Source organism: Nothobranchius furzeri, chromosome 19 (genome assembly GCF_043380555.1).
Source record: "Nothobranchius furzeri strain GRZ-AD chromosome 19, NfurGRZ-RIMD1, whole genome shotgun sequence".
NCBI classification, from domain to species: domain Eukaryota; kingdom Metazoa; phylum Chordata; class Actinopteri; order Cyprinodontiformes; family Nothobranchiidae; genus Nothobranchius; species Nothobranchius furzeri.
The window spans coordinates 4199464-4224725 of NC_091759.1; the positions used below are offsets into that span (position 1 = coordinate 4199464).

The following is a 25262-nucleotide window of genomic DNA, read 5'->3' on the forward strand; positions in this document are numbered from 1 at the left end:
ATATCAGAGCGGGTCACGTGGTGCGGGTCCGGTTTCCTCGAAGCGCTCTCCAAAACCACGTGACGCAGTTCTCCGTGGTGTCAGAGTGGAAAGGAAACAGGTAAATTCAGCGTCTCGTTTATTGTGTGAGCGAGTCGGCTCTTTTTTAATCATAATTTTCCTGAAATAGTTGCAACCACATTAAGTTTCGGGTTTATATATTGTCTTAAATCCAAAATAGAAAGTCGCCAACGGCTCTTGTCGGCCAGTTGTGTGGCTCTGCGATATTGAGCCGGGTTTTCTGGTCAGTATCGCCTGCTATTTATTTTCATTCTAGCGGCCTGCAGGCCTGCCCCCAGCCTCGGTGTTATCCAGGTCGACACTCCCAGAAACAGATGATACCGGGCCCACCCTGGCTTAGAGTGTTGCAATGTACGAGCTGCTAATTTGCTAACGTAGCTAAAGTTGCTCAGTTGTTCGGAACGACGTTATTTCGCTACTAGTTGTTAGCATCCAGCTTGTGTTTGCCGACCGTTATGGGCGTTCTGTAGTTTTACCCCTTCGAGTGTTAAAACTCCCCAGCATGTCACTGTTTGGTGAGCTAATTAACATGTTGTCTACTAAGCTAAGTCAGCTAACAGCTGCGTACGCAGCCAGGTTTCCGCACCGAGTTAGCTGGCTAGCTGTTAAAGTTAGCCTCGTTGTCGCCATGAGGTGAAGCCCAGAGAAGCGGAAGCCCACCAAGAGGCTTCAGAGCTGGATGTTTTCCTTTAAGGATTAGCCAGTGGCCTGCTTATTGACCATGCGGCTGGCTAGCAGAACCGGGAAATGTTCGACAGGGCCTGCGTTTGTTTTTAAGCTAGTCAAGGCTGAGGTTTTACGTAACCTGTACAAGATTAAGTTCTCACTTAACATTAGCAGGAATAACAGTTTGTTATTAACCAAGTTGTACGTGACTGATCTTGTGCTTGTGTCCAGCCCGTCAGATCTGATATAAACACAGCCTTGTTTGTGTTTGAAAGGCTCTGTGATCATATTTATTTGATGGGTGGGCTTGCTGAACATCACCTAGGTTTTTTTAGATGCAGAAATGTTACGTCATGTTCTGAGAGGTAAATAACTTATAGTCTCGTAAGCTTTTAATGGAGCTGCATCATCTGACTAATCCAGGTCATACAAAGGAACCAAAATGACATTTTCCTGTGAACCACTGCTTCCATCTTCAACATAAAGCAATAAACATCCTACTGAGGAAGTACTAATTAAATATAACAGTCATACAAATGTTCAAGTAGGTCATAACTATCCCTCTCATCTCGTTCTTCTCTCCTGCAGGTGTTATTTCTTTGTAAATACTGTTATTTGTATATACTGTAAATGATGACGTCCATGGGCGGGAACCGAGTCCGGGGCAGCTGGGAGCAGACACAAGGCCAGACACAGAGCCAGACACAGCACAAGCAGAGGCCTCAGGTACCTGCTCCACGCGTTCACGATTTACACCAATAGATTAATCCGGCCTTTTCTGATAAGCCCTCGCTTTGTTATGCAAACGCATCCCAACATTTGGGACTCATCGCTTGACTAATAAAACAAGTTTATCTAGAAATAAATAAGGCAGATATTAATAAACTTGCAGTAGATGCAAATACTGGATGTTTCCCTCTTCTCGCAGGCCACCGCAGAGCAGATAAGACTCGCGCAGATGATTTCAGACCACAACGATGCAGATTTTGAAGAAAAGGTTAAACAGGTGAGCAGACACGGACCTCATTAGGACTTATTTTTATTCTCATACCTTTGGATAATAAACCAAACACTTGAGTGGCTTTTATGACTTGAGTTATACGCTTGACTAACTATTCCGCTACAGGGAGAGATTTATTTATTCAGCAGGAAGTTGTGTCACAACATGCTCAAAGAAGTCAGGCTGGCAGCTTTAATCCTCCATGGCTGCTAGCTGACCTTTTCATTGAGAAGCAATACTTTTGTTTTAGTAAATTATACAGAAAGTTTGATTGTAGAGACAGTTTCTGATTGGAGGGTTCATTTTTTGGGGGAATTTTAGCTTATTATTGGCATAATGTGAAAATTTTTAACTTTCGGTACCCTATTTCAGTGTTTGACTCATCTATTGACTTTTTTTATTTGATGCATTGTTTTGCTCGTTTCCATAGTTCTGAGCATGTTTTAGTATAAATTCAAAAGCAGAAAAGCACTCCTGGGGTCACCTTAGCGTCTCATAGTTCGCCCCTCCTCTTGCAGCTGATTGACATCACTGGAAAGGACCAGGATGAGTCTATGATCGCGCTGCATGATTGCAACGGGGACGTCAACAGAGCCATTAATGTGTTGCTGGAGGGTAGCCCAGACACTGTGAGTAAATGCTTTGTCTCGGGGTAGATTGTGGAGAAATCTGTGCTAGTGAGGCGTGAAAAACTCCTTTAAGTCAAGCTAATCTAGTCCTGTCTCTTTAGTGACTACAACATGGTATTAATACAAGAAAAGTATTGTGTAAATATAAAAAAAACCTACGTTATTTTCTCAGAAATAAATTGTAACAAATGAAATTATTTTTTTGTTGGAGGTTTTTTTACAGCCACAGTCGGCTCTTACAAAGTTTTATGTGCCATCTGCAACAAATCGAGCATGTTTTATACTCCGCTTTCCTGTGTAAACGTCCGTTCACAACGGTATCCCATGATGCCACAGGTGGAAATGCTAGTTTGACGCTGTGTTTCTCTTCTTAAAGGACTCCTGGGAAATGGTGGGTAAGAAGAAAGGGGTGTCGGGTCAAAAGGAGACCAGCCAGGCAGAAACCGGAGAAGAAGGCAAGGAGAACAGAGAGAAAGGAGGAGAGAAAGATGCAGCACGTCGCCGAGGTGGAGCTTCGCGCAGGGGTCGCGGAGCAAGCAGGGGACGAGAGTGTGAGCCGTTACTGTCTGTTTGTGCCAAATGTAGTTTAGTCAGTTTTCCTATTAAATCTTTGATTCTTTTCTAAGGAGTTTATTTTTCTGAGGTTTGCAGAATTTTAATGTGAAGGTTTTTTGTTTTTGCTCTTTCTACCCGAAGTTCGTGGTCAGGAGAACGGCTTGGATGGAGGCAAAGCCGGGATAGCTGGAAGAGGGGCGGAGCGGGGTCGAAGGGGCCGAGGCAGAGGACGGGGAGCTGTCGGTAAGGGTTCGTTTTTACTCCCAGTTTGTCTGTGAGGTGATGCTTTTTTACATTTTTTGCAAGAATCAACAATAAGTTGGACTAAAAGTGACCGGAGCTCTAATTTTATCCACAGGAGTTTCCGGACGGAGAGGAGGCAGGTTTTCAGCGCAGGGCATGGGGTAAGGGAACACCTGTGTCGCCTAAATCCATAGGTCCTTTTGTTCCACTTTTACCTGTTGCCATGGTCACCAGAGAGCAGGACCCAAATCCATTGTTTAGCTTTAATCCAAAAGGAGGGAGGACATACTTTATCCAGTGAGATGGAACAGCGTGGGCTGAGCAGCGTCCAAACGGCTCGTTTTAGTGAAACTCGGGTCGTTGACTAGTCTCTCTGCTGCGGCATCAATCCATCTGTTTTGTGTGATCTCTGTCTCAGTTTCACTGTGCGTTCACGCCTCGGTGTCTGTCTGCATGAGTGAGTCGGTTGATGATTTAGCATCTTAAGCTGGCAGCCGAGTGTCACAACAGACGAGCCGTTGTTCTGTGATGGCATTCCTGATGCAGTCCGTTGTTTTTATGAGCAGCTTCAGAGTAAAGCGCACTCAGATCTTAGAACCTGTCAGGGTCTGCTGAAGGGAACCTCTGTGGCTCTTGATTATTGACGTGGTGTGGCTTCCTGCTCAGAGGAAGGGATCTAATTTTCCTCCTTAAGACAAAGAGTTGGTAGGAGCGCTGTGATGAATGTCGGCTGCTGAGGAGAATCGAGATGGAGCCGAAAGCTCTTATAAGATTCAAAGATTTGCTAAAGTGCTTCTGCAAACAGTAACAATGACATCACGTGGAATACACGAGCTTCGCCGTGCAAAACTATTGTATAATTTGTCATTTTTATTAACGATGAGTTGGACTTTTCTATCCCAAACTCTAGTGGAGTGCTTCCCACGTGCTGCTGCACTCAAGGTTAACGGACGTGTTTTCATGTTATCTAATCTCCCAAAGTCCCTTCACACAACTCCTTTTTGTGTGTCATTAGTGTTGTTTTCTCAAATCATGCCTCAATCATCTACTAAACCTGGCTAAAATGTTCCCTTCACAATGAAAGTGTTTGCTAGAGGTCATCACTGATAAGAGATTAGTTTTTGATAATTATCAGACTGTTTAAGCCAGATAAAGCTGTGTGGTTGTTTCTCTTTTTCTTCCCAGGCAGTTTGTTAACCGATGTAAGAGAACGCATGTAGACATTTATTACAGCCACAGTTGTGTGTGTAGCATATAGAACGTGTGTCTTTAAGGGGATATTTTGACCGATTTGTTGTGTTTATGTGTAAAAGTAGAAAATGGTCACGATGAGACGGCTCCCCAAACAGGATGAAAAGTATTGATACACTGAGGTATTGCAGTAATGGATGTAAAGATACTGAACCAATGTTTAAAAGCAATATATTGATTAGTTTTTTTTTTTTAAGAGTTTACGTGCAAATATTTACTGTATTTTTTTGTGTGGTGCAATTGAAACACTCCGACTGCTAGGTGGCCGCAGTGTTTACTGCCTTCATTCTCACAAATGGACAAGATCTCGCGATAAGTCTGGACGTGACTCTGAAGCGTCTGGCCTGAGGTCTTAAATATTACAAATGTCTCGTTTTTAGTTTCTCATATCGTATCGCCAGATTCCTACCTTTACACAACCCAAGCCCACATCTACAGGACTGATGGGCTAACTGCTAGTCTGAGTATATCAGTTTTGTGTTCCATAGTCGTAGTAGTCATATTTCTCGCGAGTAACCCTAAAATTTCACGTAATAAAAGCGTTTTGTGGAGTTTGCTGTTGTGGGAAGTTAAAACTGTTTTGAAATTTCGAAGATCGGAGATAACATCTCTGAACAGTTTTAAGAAAAGATTGAATTACGATTTCAGTTCGATTAAGGATTTTTCTTCAATAATCACGACGTACAGTATTGTTAACAAACGTGACGGGAAATGACATCATACCATCAAAACATTGAAAGCGATTACTCTAATAATGAAAAAATTAAAAAAACGTGCCTCTTGTCGGTTAATGAGCTGATGTCTGTCCATGTGTATATTTGATGCATGTTTGTTAGTTTGATTCTGTATTTGCGACAAAAACAAATAAAGCTTGTTTAAAAAAATTACTCTAATAATGCAAGGATAAAAACTAAAAGTTATAATTGTTTCAAATGGATTTATCAACATTAAACAAGCATTCAGAGGTTTTCCAGCATTTTGTTAGAGGCCTGGACGTTTTAACGCTATAACACCAAATGCCAATGTATTTCACACGCTTACTTTGGTTTACCGTAACTTTGCAAATGTTTGTGCTATTGGAAAAGATTTAATGATATATATTTTTTTAGAAGAGAAGTTGCACTTTTAAGACCACATAGTGTAATTATGGTAAATCCCGTTTTGTTGGTGCAGGAAGCGAGTGAATCCACTTCTGTCTCTCACGTACCAACGGTGCAGAGTGGGGGACAGAAAATAAGTCTAAGCAACACACGACTGCAGCTATAAATATATAATAAGAAAATAAACAAATATGCTGCTCCGTCTGCTCAAGCACCAGGCTCCTGCAGGCCCCCGCTGGTGCTCGTTGCCAATGCCGTAATGCTTTTAAACCAGGAGAAAACCAGATCCTGGATCAGTCAAGAGCACTGAAAATGGACTGGCCTTTAGCTTATCACTCATGTGGGATGTAAACTTCCTCTAGACCAGCGGCAGAGAACCCTGTTCCTTTATAGCCACTATCCAGCATGTCTTACTTGTTTCCCTGCTTCAGCACAGTTGGTTCACCTGTTCAGCAGCTCATCTGGTTCTGTAGAAGTCTCTTAATCACCAGCTGATTAAAATCAGGTGTGTTGAAGCAGGGAAACCTTTAAAACGTGCTGGATAGCAGCTCTGTAGGACTGCAGTTTCCTACCCCTGCTCTAGACGAAGGCTATAAAGGAAGCTGTCCACAACAGGTAGGATGGTGGTTATTTATAACTTTCACACAAAGTCACACTTCAGAAGGGCCAAAATATTCTCTTTGTAAAAGCTTGATGAGTGCAGCTGCACTAACGGTACACGTGTGGTTTTAACCGGGATGAATGTGGGACATATGGGTGTTATGTTTGCGCTGCTATCCGCCCGGTGATCCACAGTTTTCCCAGAATGATGTCCAACCACAGTTAACCGCCCCGTTCATGGACATGAAATCGAACAGAAGCTTTGCGTTTTCAGCTCATTATGCTGGTTTATTTGCTGCAGCTTTGTTGCTTACTGGCTGTAGTGGAAACAACTAAAACCCACCTGTCACTTTTAGTAGATTGCTTGATTGTGCTGCAGCACTCTGCACTGTAAATAACCTCCTACAGTCTAACACCAGGAACGTTCTTAAACAACTTACGTACCACCTTGTTTTTTATTGCATATCATCAATCACTTTATTACAACTAATGCAAAATATTCCAGCAGCATACAGGTTCCTGCTTTCACTAAGCTGTGTAGTGCGTGTAGCGTGTTGGTCAGGGAAATGCTGATAAAGTCGGTCAGAATTCAGCATGTTGGTAAAAAGGATCAGTGTTGGAGATGGAGCAGTGAGATCAGAGCAGTTAGCTTATGCACGCATCAGGTTGTGGTTAAAATAAGGTTTTCTTCAATTCAAAAATACTTTATTAATTCCAGAGGGAAATTGATTGCTGTAGTAGCTCAGAATAATAATAATATATCAAGTCATCAAAGAGTTATTGTATATTACAACGGCTGTTGGCAGGAAGGATCTCCAGTAGCGGTCAGTGTTGCAGCGAAACTGAAGAAGCCTCTGACTGAAGACACTCTTCTGTTGTCGGACAGTCTTGTGAAGAGAATGCTCAGGATTGTCCATAATTTTCTTGATTCTCTGGAGAATCCTTCTCTGCATTATCAATCAATCATTATCTCCTCCAGTGGTTCCGAAACTGCCGAAACTCTGGCTGAGTCCTTGAAAGGGCTTGGAGTTCCTCCATCTTGTTGGCCAATGATCTCACATTGCCCATTATGATCGACAGAAGAGATGCTTTGAATTTCCTTTCTCTGTCTCCGTTTTGCCCCCGCTCTGCACCCACGCTTGTTGCGTTTTAGCTCATTTGGGATTTGTGGCTTCAGTTGAGGTATTATTTCAGCCTTTCCAATGTTAATCAGCTGCTCCCGATTGTAAACAGCTTGTTTCCATGGTTACGCATCATAACAAATGCGCAAAAAGTGAAAAAAGCTTAAAAAAAATGTAGTAAAAATCCTCCAAGCTTCACAGCACCATGTAGCGTCACCGAAGGTCCTCTAATTTGTGGCAAAGGGCACATCTACCCAGCTGGGTCAACCAGTACTTTTAAATCCACAGATTAAACAAGGAGCCATGATGTCCGCTCAAGATCATATTCATATCTGCTGCTGCTCCATCCCAGGAGGAGGACACTTCAAGTCACGATGATAATAATTAGATAATAATTAATAAAACTCATTGATTTTATTACTGTTTATGAAAATCATCATATATGATCACTTGGTTCAATATAAAGGTATTTTAATTACATGAAATGAATTTATGCTTTGGGTATAACAATTAATTATGATTATGGTTGATGACGGTAAAAGATGTGTTCAGCAAAGAAGGTCAGTTCACCTTATCCATCTAACACAGAGTCCAGATAAACGATAACTGCAACACATGTTTTTGACGCATGACCAAAGCTTTCTTCTTGAGAGTGGGTGTGTCCTGAGAGCTTGGCAAAACTAACCATCACCAGCTTCGAGTCAGTTCTTGAACCAACACCACGGAGGAAGGGAACGGCCATTCCTAAAACCTCCACCTGCTGTTCTGTCACGCCGACAAGAATAGCTAATAATAAACACAACTGTAACCAGATAACGAAGCCTCTACCCAGAGTCATTGATTTCTGAGTTAAGACGAAAAACTCCTTTAGAGTTACGGACTTTGAGACGCCAATAGTTCATCAGTCGTGTGACCCACGGAGACAACCCAGGACTGATTTGGTCGCATAGAGGTCCTTCTACCATCCTCGTGCCCGGAGGAAATAATCTCCACCTGACATCTCGGATCCGAAAGGGGGTCTCCGGAAACTGGGTGAGGTAGACACTAATCGACAGATGACATTTGATGCTGTTCTCTCTAAAGACTCGGGTCGCCGCAAAACATCATTTCCATCCAGAACGCTTCCAACTCTCTGAAAGAAACCTTCTAATAATTCCATTCACGCATTCAAACTCGTATTTTCATTTAGCTTCCATCCAGCCACAGGTTTGCCTTTAAAACAAGTTTAATATCAAAGCTGTTAAAAATTGTTATTAAATTGTCATCCGTGAATTGTCGTTTCAAATCTTTAAGTTTAACATTGTTAGAAATAAATTTCTTCATTTTTAAACTTGCCTCATTATCGAAGCGAAACACAGAAAAGGTACAATATTTCTGCTTATTTGAAAGCAAAGATTCCTAGCTTCTGATTCAAAATAACTTTTGCTATAAATTTAATTATCTAAATTAAACCTTAATCCTTGGATTAAAATTAGATCAAACAGGTTGTTGTATGAACTTAGATTGATGCATAAGTATCGGGGATATTTATACTAGGGCTGGGGGTAAACGATTATTTTTAAAACGATTATTCTGACGATTATTTTATCGAATAGTCGACTATTCTAATGACTATTTAGAAAATTAATCTAATGATTATTTTTCTATTGCACAATTAACAAAAACCAGAAAGATGCTAACAGTAGCTTTACCAACATTAAGTTCAAGTTACTAAGTTTAAATAAACCAAAAACACCCAGCAGCAAACAGACCAGCATGGAGGAGAGACTGCTACCACCAAAACAGCTCTCCTCATGTCTGAAAGAAGCTCCTTAATGAAGGGAGAAGCGCTCCCGGTGATTTTCTACATCTGCGATTGACACGAAGCAGCGCATCTGACCCCAGAAGTTGTTGTCCGTTGCCGGGAGATGAAGGGGCAAAACAGGAAAATAATCTAGTAGTGGACGGACGTTGTTCCGGGTCTTCGGTATTTGGCGGAGATGTTAGTGAAGGTGGAGAAGAGGGTGAACTAGAGGAAAAACAGGCAAATTCCTCCTCTATTTACAAACTCCTGGGGATGCAACAAGTGGGCGCGGTGCGTCGACTTCCGGATCTGACGTCGACAAATTTTTAGAATCGAGCCGTCGACTTCGTCGAGGCTTCGCTACAGCCCTAATTTATACATGATCTAAGCCTCATGTGTTAGTCTGATTGGTCATTTTTTGGAATCTCCAACTGAATAGCAACAGAGTTGATTCCAGTGTGTAGTTTAAATCTCTACAACCAGAAACAGAAAAGTAAAGTGTCCAAAAAAATACAGTTTTTCTTGAGAAACTGGAAGAAAAAATGTCCAAGAAAAGGCAAAACTTATATATATTCAACAGAGCTACTCCAACATGCAGCCACCCAGAGCAGCGCAGTTCCGAAAAAAAATTAAAACATGTATATTTTTGTTGTTTCTCTCGTAAAGAGAGGCCGACAGGAAGTCTGAGGTTTCTAACGTCCAGCTGGAACACAGCAGTCAGCTGATTGGTCAGAGACTGGTGACACGTGAACTAGAAATATCTCTCCCAGAAGTCCTTGCTGCTTATTTTGTGCATGACCGCTGAAGACAGGAGCTGCTTTTTAAACTCAGCAGGTTAAGCTCTTGTCCTGGCTTTTCTCGTGGCATCTTGAAAACAAACTGTTCAAACTCTAAAATTAAAACTTCTCTCTGCTACTTTTTGATCACTTTTGACCATTTTTTTCTTACTTTTTTGGTAAATTTATTATCTTAATGTTGATATATATATATTATTTATTTTTTTGTGGGGGTGAGTTTCATCAGAAAGTTTGCTCAAAATTGGAGATAGAAAAAAGCTTATTTTCTGTTCTACCCAGAACATTCAACCCTGCTGATTATGCAGAACCAGCCCAAACGGAAGAAGGCTACGGAGGAGGCAGCGCCTGGAACAACACAGGGAACGTCGAGCCGGAGGAGGGGGCCGGTACGTTCGTTTATTATTTTCTAATCTTGATTCAGCATCTGTTCATCATTAAATGCTTGATGCTGAAAAAATTAAAAATGGGATTAAGTTACTGAGTTTTGCTTTTTAAACCCAGATTGGAAGTTTTCTTTCTGAGGGATGCTCGCTGTTAACAAACACAAACTCCAGATTTATTATGTTATGTTAATACAACTCTTTTGTTCTCAATCTGTTTGATTTAGGCTTGGAGTATTCTCCAGGCGAAGGAACAAATAATCCCCCTAAGTTTGACTCCGCTTCCGGTATGCTGCTTCAAGTCTTTTTTATTATTCTTTATTCTTTTTGAAGCTCCTTCTCTGAAATCAGGACCTTACTGTTTGTTTTTGACTCCCAGGTGCCTGGAGGTCTGCCCAGGAGGAGTGGGGTACCGAGGACTGGAACGAGGATGTGAGTTTAGTTTCTGAGAAATTCTAAAGAATATATTCTGGTGGAAAGATGGAAATAAAACCCTAGGCTCTTCTTTAGTGTTGGATTTTTGTGTATGCTCTTTGATTTTTGTCTTGTTTTTCTTCTGCAGCTGTCAGAAACCAAGATTTTCACTGCTTCCAGCGTGGCGTCGATTCCGATGCCTCAAGAGAATGTTACAATCACCAAAGGACAGAGGTGGGTCAGGCTGTGCCTTACTTAAGGTGTTTGGTTTCAAATGAACAAATTAAATAGTCAACAGATGAATTTAGGAACTTTCTGCTCTGGAATATTTGAATCTAAAAGATGTAAATTCTTCCCATCTGCAGGATTGACCTTGCGGTGCTGCTTGGAAAGACCCCACCTACGTCCTCCTCAGAGACAGAGAACACCCCCATGGAGGCCACCCAACCCCCCTCTCTGTCTCAGTCTCTGGTCTTTAGTAACTCCAAACAGGGAGTCCCACTTTCCCAAACATCCTCCAACCCTCCTTATTCCCAGCACAACATGGTGAGACTCCTAAAAAAAAAAAAACAATGTGTTTAAATGATGGCGGATTTTCATCGTAGCACACGTGTCGCCTCTTTTGTCTTTTATTATTTACCAACACTGCAGGTCAGCATGCTGAGCAAAGGATTTGGAGATGTCGGAGAGCCTAAAGGAGCGAGCACAGGGACCACTGGTTCTCAGTTCCTGGAGCAGTATAAAACCGCCCAGGCGCTGGCTCAGCTGGCTGCACAGCACTCCCAGACTGGACCTTCCAATACTGCTGCTCCATCCTGGGACACAAGTGCAACATCACTGGGACAATATGGTGATTTGATCATTTTTATTTATTTATTTTTGCACAGCACATCAGCTTAACCTCTTTTTCCCCTTCAGAAATGAAGACTCAGCCGGAGTCTGGGATCCACTCTCCCTTTACAAAGCGACAGCCGTACCAGGCTCCCTCCTCAACCACCTCCATGTTGGATGTTTTCCTGCAGGACAAAGGGCTGCCTCCTTCCTCGTCTTCTTCCTTACCGCAACAAACCACGTCCTCGCCCCACGCGGTGCCGCCGCCCGCATCCTCCCTTCCCAAAATGACAGCCGTCCCTTCTCTAGGTCAGCAAGTCTCCCCAAGCTCCTCAGACAACCCGGGTTCGAGTCCACTGCCTCTACAGCATCACAAAATCAAACAGCAGAAGAAGAGAACCTCCATTATGACAAAGGTAACATTCAGACAGCTTTTTAACCCAAAGCAAACGTGGCTTTTCTAGAGAAAACTCTCGATACTTCTTTGTTTCTCAGATTCCGGCGATGGCGGTCGAGATGCCCGGCTCCACGGACATCTCTGGCCTCAACCTTCAGTTTGGGGCATTGCAGTTTGGGTCAGAACCAGAGTACGAATCCACCCCTGCCACCACCACGCCAGGCAGCCAAGTTCAGAACAGCTTGTACACAAGTCCCAGCAGGTTGGTGAAGTCCTCAAATCGGCGTTTCATACAAAAGGGTACAGTTCGTGTCACAAACAGTCCTGATATTTACAGCGAGTCAACCCCGGCTCTCTCTAACTCAAACCAAATGGAAATGTATGACCAGAGAGTGTCTCAAACACGTCGGTACCCGCCCTCGGTCTCATCGTCTCCTCAGAAGGACATGCAGTCCAAGGTGAGTCATTTATAATATTAAATATTTATCATGGCTGTAGACAACGCCTTCTCTTCGATTGGCTACCAGTGAACACTCTTAACCTCTGATTAGATAAAACCACATTTAAATATAGTTTTTAGGTTAATGACCTGTTTCCATAGTAACCTGTCGGCTCATCTTCAAAATTATTTTTCAGAATGGCTTCAGCTCAATACAAGCAGCTCAGAATGTGGAAGGTAAATGTCTTTTTTCTGCCCCTTATTTTGAAATGAATACTAAAATTATTCTAGATAAGTTCTTAATAATTATTTTTGTTTGTTTGATCAGGCTCAGCAGGACCTGTGAAGTCTGCTTCTGATTCAGTCACACCATCATCCGTCTCCAGCATGGGCACTTTAGCAGACAGCAGCTCAGGCCCCGCCTCCTTAATGACCACATCCAATCAGGCGGCCCTCAGTGCTCTTGGGCACAATGAAGACCTGCCCCCGAACTCCATCCCTCCTCCTCAGCACAACAAGTAGGATGTTTTGAATTATATAACCTGTGATTCAGTAGTAGTAGTGGTGGTAGTAGTAGTAGTTGTTGCTGTTGTAAAAGTAGTACTTGTAATAGTTGTTGTAGTACTTGTGATGGTGGTGGTGGTAGAGGTAGTAGAGGTTATTGTTCTTGCTCTTGTTTTTTGTAGTAGAAGTATTAATAGTTGTTGTAGTAGAAGTTATTTTAATGGTGGTGGTGGTAGTAATGGTAATTGTTGTTGTTATAGTAGGAGTTGTGGCAGTGGTTGTAGTTGTTATTTTTGTAGTAGAAGTCATTGTGGTGGTGGCAGTATTTGGGATTGTTCTTGTTTTTTGTAGTAGTAGTAAAAGTTGTAGTAGTATTACTTAGTTGTTGTAGTAGAAGTTGTTTTGGTGTTGGTGGTAGGTGTGGTTGTTGCTGTTGTTTTTGTAGTAGTAGTAGTAGTATAGTAGTAGACATTGACATTGTTGTTCCTGTTGTAATAATAGTAGTTGTTATAGTTGTAGTAAAAGTTGTTGTAGTAGTATTTTTCATATTTTTAAAAGAATTTTCTTGAGCCAGAATAAAATGACTGGGGATGCTCTGATCATGTGATTTTCAGAAAATCGCAATTGGTGGGAAAAGTTGGATTTATCCATATAAAACAAACATTACTTTTTAAATAACCTGGGAAACAGATTTTCCAACAGAAAAACAATGGCTTAGTTTTAAATGCAACAAGTTCTTCTACATCAGTGTTCTTCGTTTCACAGACAATAACACCAGAAAGTCCCACAATTTAAGGTAGTCCGGGAATTTACGCACCATTACATGTAGCTGTTGGCTAACACAGCATACTTGTCACTTCAAGAGAGAGAAAATGTCTGTAATTTGGATGTATTTTTAATTGAACAGCAAAGGGAGTGTAATAAACACATGTAATGTGTGCAAACTGGGCATTTAACGAGGTGGAAAAGGTAGTGCTGCATTCAGCGCTGATGCGCCACCTTAAAACAAACTGACCCTGCTCTGGGGTCTCATCAAGCTTGCTTACGCACAAAAGGGGGTCGGAAAACTGCGTAAGCAACTTTCCACGCAAACTTTGGGATTCTCGTTAGTCTCAGATTTATGAAGCGGAGACTGCGTGCAGCTGTGCGTACTCCATGTTTGATAGATCACAGACCTACTTGGTGTAAGTACATTTTTTTTGCTGAGCGGTTTGAGTAAGGATTCTACGCAATGTTTGATAAATGACACCCCTGTTCACTGCAGCAACTCAGCTAAGCCAACGGACATTGAGAAACCAAGAAATGGTCTACGGACAGCAAAAATGCCACAATAGTATATTTATCACACTGGATGAGCGTCTGTGGTTGCAAACGTCTGGTTTTGCAGACTCTTTCAGTCTCGGTGTGATCTGCTTTCTCCTCCTACCTTTACAGATGCAGGTGCTCTACAGGTGTTTTGTAGAAAAAAGCTGACATACCTGGTGCTGCAGTCTGGTTCCAGCTTGTTTTAAATCATGAACGCAGCTGCTTTGTTTAATTTAGTGATGAATCACTGCTGTAGACATTAATGAAGGCTGGGAGATATTTCAGCTGTTAGATTAAGGTGTTAAAAAGGCAAACGCACTGAGGAGATACTCTTTGGTTATACAAACTGACACTAGGGGGTGCTAAAAGCAAGCTCAAACTGCCTTGTCTGCCTTTAATAGTTGCAGAAGTTGTTGCCGTAGTTCTTGTAGTACTAGTAGTAGGATTATTTTTCAGCTATAGGAATCTAATCGTGACGTCTGTCTTTCTTCCACAGCTCACATCCTTCCCAGCAGAACAACCTCGCTCCACCGTCGGTGCGGACGTCTAACTCGGGCTTACTGGTGAGCCTCGTTAGTGTTTGCACCAGGACGCAGGAGCTGCTCGTGTTCCTGTGGTTTTAGATGGACTCGTTAAGTTCCTTTAATGGACGTTTAATCTCATCGATCTTTTTTATTTCTGCAGCATCCTAGTGTAGACGGTGACATGAGTCTGCATTCCTCCTTCCCTTCCTCCGTCTCAGCCGTTCCACCTTCATCGGTTCCTTCCTCCTCTTCTTCCATGGCTGCTGCTCAGGTTTCACTAGGGGCCCCTCAGGCCCCCTCAGTGGGCCCCGTTACGGTGTCGACCCCTTCTGGTCAGGGGCCTGTCAGCAGCCTGGCTATGGGGCTCAACCCTGCCTCCATGGTGGCCCCATCAGCAGCGCCCGTCGCTGTTTCAGTCTCTGCAACCTCCTCCACCATTCCCTCGTCGGCGCCTTCATCTTCATCACGCAGCTCTGCAGTATCCTCAGGTTGGGCCTGGTACCCACAGATCTCCTGGAGCATCATCTGGCTCCTGATTAACTTCAGTTTTGTTATTAAGTCCCTACAGGAAACATTTCATGTAAAAAAAAATAAGGTTGATTAGTAACCTGAATGTAAATTTCTGTGTTTTATAGCTAAAGAAAACTGTAATCAGTTATTTAAAGACTCGTTTGGCTTCGTCTGTTCAGGGAAAGCACCTCCAAACCTGCCACCTGGAGTGCCCCCCCTACTGCCCAACCCATACATCATGGCTCCTGGACTACTGCACGCCTACCCCGTGAGTTTCACACCCAGGTGGTTGAAAGTCGTGGTTTTAATTTTCAGTTGTCTGACATTTGTTTCTTTTATTTCCGCCACAGCCTCAGATGTACGGTTATGATGACCTACAGATGCTGCAGACGAGGATCCCGTTGGTGAGTTTTCTTCTGCCAAACACACAGAAATGACAAGTTTTACACGTGACCCTTATTTTACTTGTATTGTTTTCCAGGATTATTACAGCATTCCATTTGCAACTCCCACGACGGCACTGACGGGCAGAGAGGGCGGTCTGCCCGGCAACCCCTACTCTGGTGAGTCCATATTGGGTCGTGGTGGCTCTTATGTCACGTCTGAGTTTTCGTGAGTCTGACCGTGTTTCGGCGTCGTGCTAAACATAGTTTTATCCGCAAAAGATTATCTTCTTCGCCTCGCTTTGAGTATTTTCCCTCCTTTGCTGTGTTTTTAGGTGACTTGTCAAAGTTCGGGCGAGGCGATGCGTCGTCGCCTGCTCCGGCCACCACGTTAGCTCAGACGCAACAGAATCAGACCCAGACGCACCACACCACCCAGCAGCCCTTCCTCAACCCGGGGCTGCCGCCCGGCTACAGCTACACGAGTCTGCCGTATTACACTGGCATGCCGGGCCTGCCCAACACCTTCCAGTACGGACCTGCCGTGTTCCCGGTGAGGAGACCAGTTTGCTTCGCTGCTAACACAAGTTTTTACCCCCCCCCTTCCTGACGTTCCCGTGTCCCGGTTCTGCCTCCGCTCAGGTGGCTCCTACCTCTTCGAAACAGCACGGTGTGAATGTTGGCGTGAACGCATCGGCCACACCCTTCCAGCAGGCGAGTGGCTACAGTTCCCATGGATACGGCACTGGTATGCCTTTTCCTACTGGAGAATATTTTATAATAGAGCTGCAGCGTTTGTGACTGACAACGTTAAAAAGTTTGCTCGTGAGAGAACCCGTCACAAGTGTTTGAACCAAGACACAAAAACACAGAAGAAATGAGAGCAGAGGGATTAGATTATTACTTCCTCCTTATTTGTGTGGCCTGCTTTCCTTATTTTAGGAAGTGGTGTTCGTCTTCATCTTTAACACAACTTACATCATCTTCATCATCTTCCCATATCCACTCCATGTTCTCTTTTCCATGAATTGTTTCTCTTGTGGGTTTTTCTCAAAATCTGATCCATGAATCAAAATTTAGTTTTTCCGTTGGAAGTTTTCCGTGTTCCCGTGTCACTGGATCTCCACAACATGCGCAACACTTGTTTGTTCAAAGCTGCACCATCTGCTGCTTTCTGCCCTTACCCAACTCACACTCACCCTCTCTCCACACACACACTCCCGCTTGCCCCCCCTCCCCCTCCCCAGACTTGGGTCATACAGTATTTGCAAATGATGCCGGTCCGACTGGACCAACAGGCTTTGCCACGTCGACTTTAAAGTTTGTGTCAAAGTCCAGATAAATGCTGCACCATCTGTGCTTTTGGTCGAATCTGCCATTTGCAAATGCTACCTGAGGCAGGTCTGCCCCCATCCCCCTGCCTGGTGTGTCTAACGCTGTGGGCTGTGGCTGTGTGTCTGACTGTTGCAGGCTATGAGGATGTGGGCCAGGCTTCAGGGAGTGGGGATTTCTGTAAGGGCGGATACGGCACTGCCGTGGCCGCCGCTGCTTCTGCTCAAAACAAGCCAGCCAGCTCCGTCACCGGGCCTGGAGTCGGTGAGTGCCGCCTCGTACCAAAATAAGACAAAAGAGAGAGAAATCAACCCTGTTCCTTCAGTCTCCCTCCTCGTGTCACCCCCGACCCCTCCACCCCCTCTGCTGTTTTGTTGCTGGTGAGCTGTGCCTGTGGGACCAACCATCTCTACATGAGCATCCTGCCTCTTATACAAGCTTTTTCATGTCTTCCTGTTCCCTGGTTTCTTCTGAGAGTAACTCATCATCAGCTTGAAGTTAATTTTTTTTTCCAGATTTATTTGTAATAAAAAAGCTGCTTGGGTTGTTGATTATGAGTTACTGTAGCCGGTGCCGTTTGTCTTCTGTGATTCTCCCTTCATCCATGCTGCTGGTCTCACTTTTCCCAGAGAAACGTAGAACACAACAAATAAAATGATGCTCGGCTGCAGAAGAATGAGTGAAAGGTGGATTTTTGTCTGAGCTGAACTGAGGGCAATTGTCTTAAAATGTTATTGTTAAAAAATGCAAGTTATTATTTTTATAATAAACTTTCTTTTAATCAGGTTATTGATCTTGGGCTATTATAGCATGATGGCATTTCTTTTTGAGGGGAAGATTTTTCCAGTGTGTGACCTTAGCAACGACCTCATGGGAATAGTTTTAATGGCAGTTAGTGTTAGGAAAAGTGAGAGATGAGGGTTCATATGTTCATACAACACTTCAGGCGTTTGACGGTCTGAACCATAAATCCCCAGCTATGGAGGTGTTGTTTGATATGCTACATCTGACATTTACATTTAAAAGGATTTAAAGGTCAAATAAACAAAAACAGTGTCTGAGCTGTGAATCGGTCCTGGCAGCACCGCTTCTTCCTGGTGCGTTGGTTCAGTCCAATGTCTCATCAGCGCAGTGAACACACCAAGGCTAGTCTTAAGCTGGGCGGACACTGTGCGACTTTTTCACTCGTAGCACTCAACTTCAGCTCAAACTGTACGACTTCCTCGCAGGGCAGATCTCACGAGCCATGTGCTCACACTGTACGTCTGGTAGCAACACGTCGGACCTAAAAATATGCTAAAAATAGCTGTTTTTACACAACACGTGAGACTTTTTTGTCTTGTCTTGCCTGTTGTCCTTCGGGAGTGCTGCAGGAGGACACACAGGGATTTATGGGGGTTGGACGAGGAAAATGAAATAAAGAAAGTAAATCTGTGTTTTGTGATCAGTTTAATTTGACATGAACTCGACAAACACGCTTTCTTGACGATCTTTGTGAGTAAAAATACCGTGTAGGAATAAAAACAAACAACGTGTGTTATTAGGGAAATAGCGGGCGAGCGGTGTTGATGCATGATTGCGCATGCGCTGTGAGCGGTTCTGGTACTTTTTGGGTCACGGCTGCTCGCAGCGCCACTTCAACAGTGCGATACCCTCACGAGGGACGAGCAAAATATCAAACACGCCAGAAGTCCATGCGAGCTCACGATTGCTGATCGGTAGCTGGTCACGTGGTGTTAATCGCCTCTCGTAACCCCCTGTACACTACACCACGCTCAGCGCAAAACTCGCCCCGATCTCGTGGATTCTCGCACGAGTGGAAAATCGGCTCAAAAAAGTGAAAAAGTCGCACAGTGTACGCCCGGCTGCCAAAAGTAGCAAATACACCAGAGTGTAAGTGTGAATCAGCACGTAGACAACACATTAACTGTTTTTTTTTGCTTGTTCACAGTGAAAACGTTTTGTCTGATAGACGCCCGTATTTTGGGGCTTTTTTCACCCAGCTACCGCTGCTAACTTTGTGGTTAGTTTTTTTCTGTGACAGAAGTTTTAGTTGGCCTCTTTTGATTCCGGTCCTTAAGCCGCCTGACGTTATTTTTTTTTTTACTGATTCCAGTGTGATTACGTCTTTTTTTTTAAAGGCATACTTTTTCATCTATTTAAATCATATTTTTTGAGCCAGTATGTGCTAAAATGACCCTTTACATGGTTAATGAAATGTCACTCCAACCCCACTGCCCTCTGTGGCCAGAATGCAGCACTTGCAACTTGAGTGGTTCCAGGCCTCTCCCTGCCAGTGGAGTGGATTTACACGGTGGAGCTGCAATGTTTCCTGCATGTTTGAGATTGTGAACACAGCTGATTTGTTTTATTTGGTGATAAATCACTCTTCTACAAACTAATGAAACTGAGGAGACATGTCAGCTGGCAGATTAAGGTGCTGAAAAGACAAACACACAGCAGGGAAATGAGTTTCGCTTTTGCTTTGACTGCAAATGATTAATTACGAACACTAGGGGGTGCTAAAAGCAAGCAAAACTGCCTAGTGTGCCTTTAAACTCACCTTTTGGTCTTTCAGTTTTAATCTGTGGAGTGCGCACCAGCCGCACCAGTGGGGTGAAATCACCGGAGGACAAAACGGGCGATGCGCCCCGCTCCACAGCAGCGAAACGCATCAGGCACAAATTAAAGACAGAAAACATAAAAGGAAATGAGCCGACATAAACGATTGCGTGATAAATTTGTTTTTGAGGTGACGACACCTGATTTGATAATGTTACTGCGGCCGTGCTCAGGACGCAGAGAGGGGTGAGGGGAAGGTTAAATTGCAAGAGGGTAAAGGTCACAATTCGGTCAAATGTCCGTTTTACGGCGGGTGTCGGATACCGATGCTCTGGCACAGCGCGTCGCCTCCCGACGCGCAGGGGTTCGTCACCTGCTGTCTTTTGCGAGGACTGCATCTTGTCGGTCATTATCACGTGACGGCGACTAGTCGATGGAGGGCATAAAAAGTCAGTACATAGCGGTGAAGTTGACTAGTTGATACAACCGCTACAAACGGCACAACTCTGCCACCTGCTGACACAAATCGTCAACTGGATATTTTTAATAATAATAATAATACATTTTATTTCAACAGCGCCTTTCTGAACACTCAAGGACACTTTACAGAGATAAAATACACAACAATAAAAGATAAAACAGCATAAAACAAACAGACAGATTGGAGCAAAGAGAGTAATTATTGGAATGCCAGACGGAACAGGTGAGTTTTGAGTCTGGTTTTAAAGAGAGTGAGGGAATCAATGTTACGGAGGTCAGGAGGAAGTGAGTTCCAGAGCTGGGGAGCAGAGCGGCTGAAGGCCCTGCTCCCCATAGTGACCAGACGGAAAGGTGGGACTGAGAGGTGGATGGAGGAGGAGGACCTGAGGGAACGGGTGGAGGTTGAAGGATGAAGGAGGTCTGAGAGGTACGGTGGAGCTAGGTTATGGATGGCTTTGAATGTATATAGCAGAATTTTGAATTGGATTCTGGAAGTGACAGGGAGCCAGTGGAGCTGCTGAAGAACAGGTGTGATGTGGTGGAAGGAGGGAGTTCTGGAAATGATGCGGGCTGCCGAGTTCTGGAGAAGTTGGAGTTTATGGAGGGATTTGTGAGGAAGACCAAAGAGAAGAGCGTTGCAGTAGTCAATACGGGAAGTGATGAGGCTGTGGACAAGAATGGCGACCGAGTGAGTAGTGAGGGAGGGGCGTAGGCGGTTAATGTTACGTAGATGGAAGTAGGCAGACCGGGTAATATTGTTTATGTGGGACTGGAAGGATAGTGAGGAGTCGAGGATGACACCCAGACTCTTGACCTGAGGGGAGGGGGAAACTAAGGAGTTGTCGACGGGAAGTGTAAAGCTGTGGATTTTGGATAGAAAAGATTTAGTGCCGACAAGTAACATTTCTGTTTTATCACTGTTGAGTTTGAGAAAGTTTGATGTGAACCAGTCTTTGATTTCAGATAAACAATTGGTGAGGGAGGAAGGAGGAAGTGAAGAGGAGGGTTTGGAGGATACATAGAGCTGGGTGTCATCCGCGTAACAATGAAAATGGATGTCAAATTTACGGAAAATATTTCCCAGGGGAAGAAGGTAAGTGATGAAAAGGAGTGGACCGAGAACAGAGCCTTGGGGGACGCCAGTAGTGACAGGGAAGGGACGGGAAGTGAAGGATTTGAGTTGAATAAACTGAGTACGACCAGAGAGATATGAACGGAACCAATCAAGCGGGGTATGAGAAATGCCAAGGGAAGACAATCTATGGAGGAGGATGGTGTGAGAGATGGTATCAAAGGCTGAACTCAAGTCGAGGAGGATGAGAATGGAGAGCAGTCCAGTATCGGCAGCAGTGAGGAGGTCATTGGTGATTTTTATGAGTGCAGTTTCTGTACTGTGGCCAGGACGAAAGCCAGACTGGAAGGGTTCATAGAGGCTATTGAGCGTGAGATGAGCATGGAGTTGAGCAGAGATTATTTTTTCAAGGATTTTTGAAAGAAAGGGAAGATTTGAGATGGGACGAAGATTATTGAAATTATTGGGATCGGTGCCGGGTTTCTTTAATATTGGAGTAATAGATGCAGTTTTGAAAAGTGAGGGAACAATACCGGTAGAGAGGGAGGAGTGAATTATGGTGGTTATGAGAGGGAGAAGGGAGGTGAGACATGTTTTAACCAAAACTGTAGGGAGGGGGTCGAGAGAGCAGGTGGTGGGCTTGGATTTACAGATAATATCAGATATTTCGGATGAGGTGGGAAGAAGAAAGGAACAAAATGACTGGCCGGGTGAAAAAAATCTCAGGGGGAGGGGAAGAACTTGGAATTAATTGCTGGTGTATGGAAGCAATTTTCTGAATAAAGAAGGTTAATAAAGAGTTACATGAGTCAGCAGAATACAGGTGGGGGGGTAGAGAGTCCGGGGGATGAAAAATATTGCGCATTATTGAGAACAGAGTCCTGGAGTTGCCTTCATTGGAGGAAACCAATCCAGAGTAGAAAGCAGATTTTGTATGTTTAATTGAGTCCAAGTATTGAAGCAGATGAGTTTTGTGCATTTCTTTGTGTATTGCAAGACCAGTTCGTTTATAGAGGCGTTCGAGTTGACGTCCTTTGGCTTTCATCTGTCGGAGTTCAGGGGTAAACCAGGGGGCAGAGTTAGTAAAGGAGACGGACAGAGTTTTGACTGGGGCAAGAGAATCCAAGATATTGTGGAGTGTGGAGTTATAATGAGAAACAAGATGGTCAGGAGAAGCAGAACTAGGGATGGATATAGTGTTAATAATAGATGACAGGGTGTCTGGGTTAATGTTTTTGATATTGCGGAATGAGATGTGACGGATAGGCTTAGTTCTTAAAGAGCAGAGGGGGATGTTGAATGACAGAAAAAAGTGATCAGATATATTTACATCATTAGCAGAACAGTTAGATGGGGTTAAACCAGAGCAGCAGATTAAATCAAGAGAGTGACCTTTAATGTGCGTGGGAAAATTAGAATATGTTTGAAAATCGAAGCTGTTGAGGCAGGAGGAGAAGTCTCTGGTGAGGGGGAGGTTCAAGTTGTCCATATGAATATTTATATCACCAAGCAGAATGACATTGGGGGAGAGGGTAGTGAGCTGGGTGAGTAATGAGGAGAAGTCATTTAAAAAGTCACTATTGGGCTTGGGTGGGCGGTAGATCAAGGCTATAACTGTAGGAGTGGGACCGGGTATTTGAAAAACAGAAGATTCCATGGAGCTGAAGGCAGGAGTGGAGACAGGCAGCACCTTCCACTTCTCGCGATAGAGCAGCGCGAGACCGCCCCCGCGACCGGAGCCACGTGGATAGGATAGGTAAACAAAGCCGGGGGGAGCGGAAGCGTTAAGTTGGGAAAAGTCGTTAAGTTGCTGCCAGGTCTCCGTGAGCCCGATGAAGTCCAGTTTATGGTCGGTGATGAGGTCCTGAATGAGCTGACCCTTGTTTGTGAGAGAGCGGACATTCAGGAGGCCGAAGTTGACGGTATTGTTGTGGTTGAAGGTTGCTGTCTTCGCCAGGCTGGCTAGCGAGCGAAGGTCCGCAGTCCGGCCAGTGTTGAGGCGAGGATGACGAGTTGTGGACCAGTATGAGGTGATTGAGTGAGAGTTATCCAGCTGGAAGTTACGGCGAGACCCACGATGGATGTATCTCCGGCGGGGAGGAAGGACGATCTCCGGGTGGAGCTGTAATGCTACCGGCGGAGGCACAGAGAGATGCCCGCGTAGCAGGAGGAGATCAGCCGCCGTGTACTGGAACAGAGCTGCCCCAGGTTGGAGGAGAAGGGACAGGGCAGACCAGAGGAGGGTCAACCAGATAAATAACTTGCAGGTCCACATGATGAACAGCGGTGGTCAGCTAGCCGATAGCAGCGGGTCTTAGGCTTCACATAATCAGGCAACTGCTGTAGAAGCTTTGCTTTCAGACCTAAGCCTGTTGAAAGTGTTCATTCAACATATAAGTCAAGTGAAGGCAGATCAGCGGGGTGTTTTGCGGTCTGGGTCATCGCTTAAGGCTCTGATTTTTATTTGGTGCATTTTTATCATTTCTCTTGGGTAAATAACAGAAAAGGGTGGTGAACAACAAAAGCTGGATTAGAAATGAGGGACTTTTGGCTTAAATGTAGAAGTCTGGAAATCTGAAGTCGGTCCTCACTTTTGTTTTAGTGCATCAGTTCTGCGTCTCACACAAGGAGCTGGTGTTAACTGGAACAAAGCTCCACACCGATTCATCCCTCTGCCTCTGTATCCTATCTTCCATCTCCTCAGTGTCTCTGCTGTCTTCATTAAAGGGCGGTTCTGTTGAACTCATTCGCTGCCAGTTTCTCGCCATTTTTACAGTTTTTTTTTAAGAGTCACAGAACGTTGCGCGCTAGGGTGTCGACGCCAAAACAACCGAAACAAAGCGGAGACTCACCTCTTACATCAGGAAGAATCCGTGCGTTTCGAGCGTTATCCGTTCTTTCGTAATCCGTTGTTGAATTGTGATCGGCAGACGCTTTTCCGGTTTGCGACTCACTTTTTTTTTACAGGAACGGCCCAAAATGATCTAACCACATGGATGTTCTCCTTCCTGATCACGTGACGTACGCGGATGAAGATCGGCTTCAGAGCTGAGATGTTTGTTCTCTCCGCGCAGGGGCTCATTACGATGCCCAAACAGTAAAAAAAAATGAGTGAATGAGTTAAGCGTGGACGTAGATATTTACTGCTGGACGTCTCCCAGCATTCAGTGGTTTGATTCTCATGGTTAGTTTGGCTCTTAATGGGTAGATTTAGACGTAACTTTCTCTCGTCTCTGCAGGAGTTTCTGTGACTTCGAGCAACACAGGAGTACCGGATATTTCAGGGTCTGTTTACACAAAGACACAGGTAACAACACGAATGCGTTTTGCTTTGGTTGGATTGCAGATTCTTATTAGGGAAGATGTGACTTTATTTCTTCTGTGTTTGTTTCAGTCGTTTGAGAAGCAGGGTTTCCACGCCGGGACGCCAGCAGCTTCGTTTAGCCTCCCATCGGCGCTGGGGAGCGGGGGACCTATCAACGCCCCGGCTGCTGCGGGGTACGCTCCGGCCCCCTTCATGCACATTCTGGCTCCGCACCAACAACCCCACTCCCAGATTCTACACCACCACCTGCAGCAGGACGGACAGGTAGTGGATTAAGATACGGGAGCCTGCCGCGGCCAAAATACTGAAGCACCTCTTAAACGAAGTAGGAAAGCAACATGCTGATGCGGAGCTAACTGATGGTTTGTGTTTCCTCAGAGCGGAACAGGACAACGCAGCCAAAACGCCTCCATTCAGCAGAAATCCCAGATCAACAAGGCGACATACAACAGTTACAACTGGGGGGCCAACTAACATCACCTGACCCGTCCTCTTCCCTCAGTTTCCATGAGCTGAGAGGCGGAGAGGGCTCATCACTCCTCCTGCAAACAAGCCGCCTCCTCCCTCTCCAGCCTCTTGGCCCAGCACTCCCACAGCCCAGAGAGGAGGTGCTGGGCAGAGCGAGAGCGCCGTTCACTCAGGATGGGAGGGGCTTGGAAATGAGATCCAAATGGTTAGAAAAATCCAGAGGAGACATTCTGAGTGTTGGGAAATTATATCGTCATAACCACCCCCCACTCCCCGCTGCACCATTCTTGATCTTTAACATGTAACATAGAACTGTTTTCTAAAAGAATGAACATTTCTTGTATTTTTCTTTTATTTTCCTTTTATTTTATTTTTCTGGCCAAAGGGAAGGAATGAAGTAGTACCCAAACATGGGAGGGGGGGGTCTGGTTGTGTACTTCTCATCCTCTCGTCTCTTAAATGTCGACGGAAACGTCCGACATAAAAGACCCCTGACATATTTACTTTCAAATGTTTTTTTTTTTTTTCAAC

At 44.4% G+C, this 25262-nt stretch overlaps 1 protein-coding gene across 5 annotated transcripts; it reads left to right on the top strand.

Annotated features, from left to right (window-relative positions):
- Positions 1 to 24945, top strand: ubap2l (ubiquitin associated protein 2-like). Of its 5 annotated transcripts, none has more exons than XM_070547460.1 (29): positions 1 to 100; positions 1315 to 1452; positions 1655 to 1732; positions 2245 to 2355; positions 2732 to 2906; positions 3052 to 3153; positions 3269 to 3314; positions 10085 to 10191; positions 10413 to 10472; positions 10565 to 10617; positions 10748 to 10833; positions 10965 to 11145; positions 11251 to 11449; positions 11518 to 11846; positions 11926 to 12089; positions 12165 to 12285; positions 12464 to 12503; positions 12595 to 12784; positions 14572 to 14638; positions 14760 to 15087; positions 15235 to 15377; positions 15460 to 15513; positions 15591 to 15672; positions 15828 to 16045; positions 16135 to 16240; positions 16963 to 17088; positions 24178 to 24245; positions 24333 to 24527; positions 24642 to 24945. In XM_070547460.1, the coding sequence occupies exons 2-29, from the start codon at positions 1357 to 1359 to the stop codon at positions 24735 to 24737; spliced, it is 3621 nt and encodes a 1206-aa protein (XP_070403561.1). In that variant the 5' UTR covers positions 1 to 100; positions 1315 to 1356; the 3' UTR covers positions 24738 to 24945. The 5 variants fall into 5 exon arrangements, with proteins under 5 accessions (XP_070403561.1, XP_015829162.3, XP_070403564.1 ...); XM_015973676.3 differs by having other exon boundaries at positions 15289 to 15377; XM_070547462.1 differs by lacking the exon at positions 1 to 100 and adding an exon at positions 263 to 283.
- Positions 24946 to 25262: the final 317 nt, after the last annotated feature.

Bases quoted from the DNA above. Each gene is read 5' to 3' on its own strand.
- ubap2l (XM_070547460.1), top strand. From the start codon at position 1,357: ATGATGACGTCCATGGGCGGGAACCGAGTCCGGGGCAGCTGGGAGCAG. The intron at 11,847-11,925 runs GTAACATTCAGA...TTTGTTTCTCAG, and splicing joins GAACCTCCATTATGACAAAG to ATTCCGGCGATGGCGGTCGA. The intron at 16,241-16,962 runs GTATGCCTTTTC...TGACTGTTGCAG, and splicing joins TTCCCATGGATACGGCACTG to GCTATGAGGATGTGGGCCAG.